Source organism: Myripristis murdjan, chromosome 10, assembly GCF_902150065.1.
Source record: "Myripristis murdjan chromosome 10, fMyrMur1.1, whole genome shotgun sequence".
NCBI classification, from domain to species: Eukaryota; Metazoa; Chordata; class Actinopteri; order Holocentriformes; family Holocentridae; genus Myripristis; species Myripristis murdjan.
The window spans coordinates 21,600,167-21,605,748 of NC_043989.1; the positions used below are offsets into that span (position 1 = coordinate 21,600,167).

Below are 5,582 nucleotides of genomic sequence, written 5' to 3' on the forward strand. Positions count from 1 at the left end.
GAACTCTGCAATTTGCAGCTCATTTGTACTAGTTAAGCCTCAAAATGATCCTTCCTGCTCCACTCACTGCAGAGGCCACATTACATTTTCCTCAGGTGTGCATAGTCTGTCAAATGCAATGCTCATCTGACTTCAACAACCATTTCAGTAAAATTAAAAGCAATTTGTTGTTACCGGGATATTATATTGCATATGCTATATTACAGTGTAAATGCCTAACTGCATAAACACATTAGTCTACTGGGCCTGAGGTGAGGTAATTAGGCTAAGAAATTACAATAGTCAAGGAGTGTAATTATCATCTTAAATTATGTCTATAAAGAACACTTTGGGAAAGCATCTGCTGACCCTAAGAAAAGATACTGCTTGTGTCTGCCTGAGGAGGCCTGGGGAGCAGACATGTGGTAATGTTCATCATCTAATGCTGGATTCCTTCGGTGGAAAATCTGACCATCCAATGCTGTGTTCTGTTTCATGTTCATGCTTTTATCAATGCATTACAGGCACTATACAGAGGCAGTTTGGACACTGGAGATCATTTTCACTCTGAGTTCGCACTCCATGGCTCCAACACTAATTGCTGCTGTTACCAGTTTGATATTAACTTCTATTATTGTTGCTACTGCCTCTGCTACCACTTTTTCTGCTGAGCTATCTATGCTCACTTGTGTCTTAACTACACTCCTTTGATGTAGCCAACAACACAAGGCAGCTTCATACTTGCAATAAAGTCAAATCTGCCCGAAATAGAAACACACTCAAACACAGTGCTGTATGCATACAAATTTGTGAATGCTCACTGTGGATTTGTTTTGTTTGTTTTTTACACTCCACACTAGTGGGGGCACATGAAGATTAAAGGAGGAACAATAACCTAAGGAGACCAGAAATAGCAGTTGCAAAAAGAACAACAAAAGCATTTGAGCGACATTGTGGTTTTAGACGCTGTTTGATCAGCCATACAGCTGCAGATCTCCTCTAACAAGCTCAGCAGGCCAAGCCTCCCAATGATTCAGACTGAAAGAGTTGACCGTGAGACGTTAGCGTGAGGATGGAAACAAAGACACTGCACCAGAAAAGGAAATCAAGATGCTTTTCAACAAAGCAGCACAACACAGTTTTAGACTAACTGCAGATGGTCACACTGTGGGGGTTGATGTGTGAACAATTCAACTAGTTCAGCCAGCAAGTCTGTCCACACACCTCAGTCTGTAGCCAGTGCAGGGCTTCATTTTTGCTTGCAAATTTGTCCTTTTATCCACGCAAACCAGCCAGAACTAGCTCTTGTGGACAGTAGCCTTCAGTTAGTAACTCAATGGTTAATTTTGTTCTGGTTGGAGCCACCGGTTTTTAACTAATTGAATGGGGTGGGTCACTTTTCATTTCCGTGTCAGTGGACTGAAAGTGTCACTGTCTGTATTCCGCTTATTTTCCAACACATTAGAGCCAAGTTATGTGGAATCTGATTAGGCAAAATGACAAATCAAACCACTTTTTGCTGAGCAACACTGTAATCTTTTCCAGATAAGCCACCAAAACCTTGACAATTAAACTAACGCACAACCCCTCCCAACAAATGCACGCTCATGCATTATGTAGGAGGGGGCAAGTGGTTCATCAACAGCGATGCAGAGCGAAACATGGCAGGCAAAGGGGAATAACAGAGGAGAGTGAGAGCAGAGGGAGGGAGATAGGGAAGGCTATGGTTGAGGAAGCACAGGGTCATTCAGTGTCCCAGAGACAGAAGAGGAAAAAGAGAGAGAGAGGAAGAGAGAAAGAGAAAGAGAGAGACAGAGAGGGAGAGAGAGAGAGAGAGAGAGAGAGAGAGAGAGAGCGAGAGAGAGAGAGAGCGAGAGAGAGAGAGGCATGAACCAAAAATGTGGAAATGCGAAAAAGAGGAATGTTATAAACAGTTATTGTACTGTACTCGACCTGTTCAGCTCACAGGTAGTGGTTGATAAGGGAAAAAATTGCAAGAGATTGACTGTTTCTGAACAATCCTGCCATAAAATGGACAATAATTTTCTAGATGGAGATTGAATTCACCAGGAAATAAACTCAACTTCTGAATAACAGTAACATAATCAAAAATAAAACACCTTGAAGACAAGGTTTTATGACTGTACAATTGAAGGTTGTGGAGAATAAGGCAATTACTTTGTATTTGGAAGCTGATTCACATTTTTCTAAGGTCTTCCTGTCTGTGATATAAAACAGAATGTGACCACTGGAGAAGTGAAAATGAAATGTCTAAGAAAAAATCGAGGAGGAAAGGAAAGACGAGTAGGAGAAAAATGACAGCTGTGCTGGCTGGAGAAAACTTATGACCTGCAGGTTTCTCTGTGGTCGTGCAAACAACACATGCACGCAGACAAAAAAAAAAAAAAAAAAAAAAACACCACAGTAGCCCCTTCATTTGGTAACGAGCATGACATGAAATATTCAGCATAAATGTCACAGCCTTTCCCCTATCTATTGCTCCTCCTCTCCCTTCCTTATTTCCCCTCCTCTACTCTCCTTTCCTCCACCTTTCACTGACAGCTTCCTGCTAATGAGTTTCATTTGCACAGGAGACCACGCAGAGAAATAAAGAGCAGGCGGTGCACGTACACACACACTCACGCCCACATGCATACACACTTTGCAGGTGATAGAGCCCTATATGGTCAACAGTAGCTCTTACATCACAGCTCCAGCATCAAATATATATGGAAGACCAGCTCTCACTGGCTACTGATTCCTCTGGAGAGCATGTTAGCCTTGCAGGAAGCTAACATGACTGGCATCAACCCAGTGGCTACTGGTTAGACCGGAGAATATGTTTAGAGGTAGTGTTGTAATACTGACTTGGCCTTGAACACTCAAAACTTGGGACTTGATGTTTGATGACTTGACTACAAGTGGCAGTTTAAGTTTAATGCTGCTTGTTAGAGAGCTTTCTCCGGCACAAATGGGGGATTTTGGGGTTTCTCCAACCAGAAAACAGGCCCGAAGCCTGGTCTGTTTTTCCAACATTCAAGAAAATTCATATCAGAATACAATTTAGCCCTAATGTTACCACTGTCCAATAAATATGGGTGCGCGGCTGCACCCTCTCCAGAGCACACAAATACAGCTTGTAATATGCAACCATTTCGTCATAACATCACTGCACCTGTGCTGACTCAGCATGACTACCTATAACATCCAACCTCTGTAAAGATATTGGAAAAATGCAAAGCAACATCGTGAGACCAAGAGAGACAAATAGAAAGGCAGAAGCTATGGTTGCAGGTGACCATATTTCTCATAGATATTTATTAATGACTTTAAAAATCTACCATGACATGTAAAGCCACTCAGATCTGACCTACAGCACAAGCAGAACTATAATGTTACCAATGCCTGAATGTTTCTGTAGCTGCCAGACTTAATATATTCTCTCTGAGACACATCTTCTCTGGCTGCATAAGTTTAACCTTATGTAAATTGGAAAGTGACACTGACTTGCATTGTAATTGCACATAATTCCAGTATGCAAAGAGATTCAACAGTGCACAATAAGACACAGGCCTGCACTTCTTGATGGTAATAAATAATTGATTATCACTAATAAAAATGTCTGTCTTGTTGCAATATAGATGGCCTAAAATGTGAACGAAAATGTACACCTACAGTTTGTCTGCAAAACAGAACTGAAAAGCAACAGTCAAAATTAGAAGGTACAAATGACTAATACAGTGTTATAGTGCTGGAAACATTGTTGAAATAATAACATTTATTCACAACAGTGTGCGTCTGTAGCTGAGTTCCTGAAGGAGGTCAGGTATAAAAAAATACCACCATAAGACCTTGCCTGCCTGGTGATACCAGTATCATTGAGAGAGGGCTATGATATGGCCAGATTTGAAGAGTAATTTAGAGTGTCTCCATAATGGTCAGTAATATTGTCTGTCTCTGTGTCTGCCCTGGGTCTAGAAACCTGCTGAGTTCCTACAAGGTGGATTATGCCTACTGGCAAGTGCTCAACTACTCACGGGGTGCGTCAAGGGCGTAGTGCGCGTGCAAATACGCACACAGACAGACAGACAGACAGATACACACACACACACACACACACACACACACACACACACACACACACACATCAAGCCAAAATGAAGTCCCCCTGTGGCTCGATGCTGTTCGTCTGAAACTCACATCTCTGAATCTGTTCCAGGATCTTTCCTTGTCGTACTGAGCCACGGTGCTCAGCCATTTGTCGTTATTGTTAGCGGACACCGCCGTTTCCCTGCTCAGCAAGAGAGCCACGACAGGTAGCAGGAAGAAGAGCATCCTCTGGAAGTAAAGACACAGAGAGAGGGGACATGAAAAAAGGGTAGAGGCATTCAGATTGTGCGAAAGAGATTAAAAAAGGAGGAGAGCGGGATGTTGTTAAAGTGCAGGAGGATCATAATCAAGTAGCCCGCTGTAGTTTACAGAGCGTGCAGTGAAATCAGAATGACTCGCAATGGATCACAACTATCAGTTCCACCGTGGAAAAATAAATCAGAAGCAGCATAAACCACTGTTTATGTTTACACTGGGTGAAGGGTGCTCTTTCTATCAAATTGCTTATCCTTCCTCTAAGCGGATTATAAACATTGGAGAGTTGTCACCGCAGCAGATGGGGCACGGAGAAACGATTAGCTCGCGAGCTTCCCCTCCGCCAATTTAATAAGCAATTAGCAGCGTCAACACAATTACTGCCTCCATAGAGCTGTTTTTTGGCTCTCATCTGCTTTCTCCTCCATCCAGGACCAAAAACCAAAGTTAAAATCTTGGCGGTTATTGGCTCTTCTTTCCAATAATTCTCGTTCTTCGGCAAAGCTCATCAAGAGCGGCCGTCCGTGGCTCACCTACCTGGGATAGTTGTTGTCCAGCTCCCGGGGGAAATTTAGTCCACGGCCCCCGGACCTCCGGTAGCTCCTGACTCCTTTGTACAATTGAAGGGGAAAAAAAAGGAGCGGCGAGGACAAGCGGACCGTGAGCTTTCTCCTCCTCCTCGGTCACCAGGCTCCGCCTCTCTCTCTCTCTCTCTCTCTCTCTCTCTCTCTCCAGTGCGCAGTTAGTGTCTCATTGATTTTCAACGGAGGGATTTTTTTTACATTCACACGGGAGAGCGGGCGGCCCAGGGTATTGGCGGCGTACTGTGTGTACCAACACCAATTTCATTCTGATCACACGCCTCAGTTATGGAATCCAAGCGGGTGTCCACTAAATGCAATCAAGTTACATAAACCACAAAATGAGCATAGAATTGGTGTTTGGGTCCTTTTCCATTAGTTGTTCCCACATGGGGTAAAAAGTGCGCTTAGCCTTTTCAGCACCACGGACAGCACCGTGTCACACGAAATGACACATCTTGCTTTATAAAAACAGAAGTCATAAATGGGCCACAAAACTAGGACATTAATTTAGGAGAACAACGACTATTTCTCTCTCTCTCTTTCTCTCTCTCTCTCTCTCTCTCTCTCTCTCTCTGTGTCTGTCTGTCTGTCTGTCTGTCTGTCTGTCTCCGTGCGTGCCTACCCTCCTGTCTGCATTTTATTGATTGCGACTTT

At 43.3% G+C, this 5,582-nt stretch overlaps 1 protein-coding gene across 4 annotated transcripts in view; it reads right to left on the reverse strand.

Moving 5' to 3' along the window:
* The window catches only part of LOC115366725 (testican-1-like), a 109,942-nt gene extending 104,889 nt beyond the window's left edge, over positions 1 to 5,053 (reverse strand). For all 4 annotated transcript variants that reach the window (XM_030062308.1, XM_030062306.1, XM_030062307.1 and 1 more), the window contains exons 1-2: positions 4,882 to 5,053; positions 4,180 to 4,317 (exon numbers count right to left, since the gene is read on the reverse strand). In XM_030062308.1, the coding sequence (XP_029918168.1) occupies positions 4,180 to 4,314 (135 nt within the window). In that variant the 5' untranslated portion in view covers positions 4,315 to 4,317; positions 4,882 to 5,053. The remainder of the gene's footprint in view (positions 1 to 4,179; positions 4,318 to 4,881) is intronic.
* Between the last annotated feature and the right edge of the window lie 529 nt (positions 5,054 to 5,582).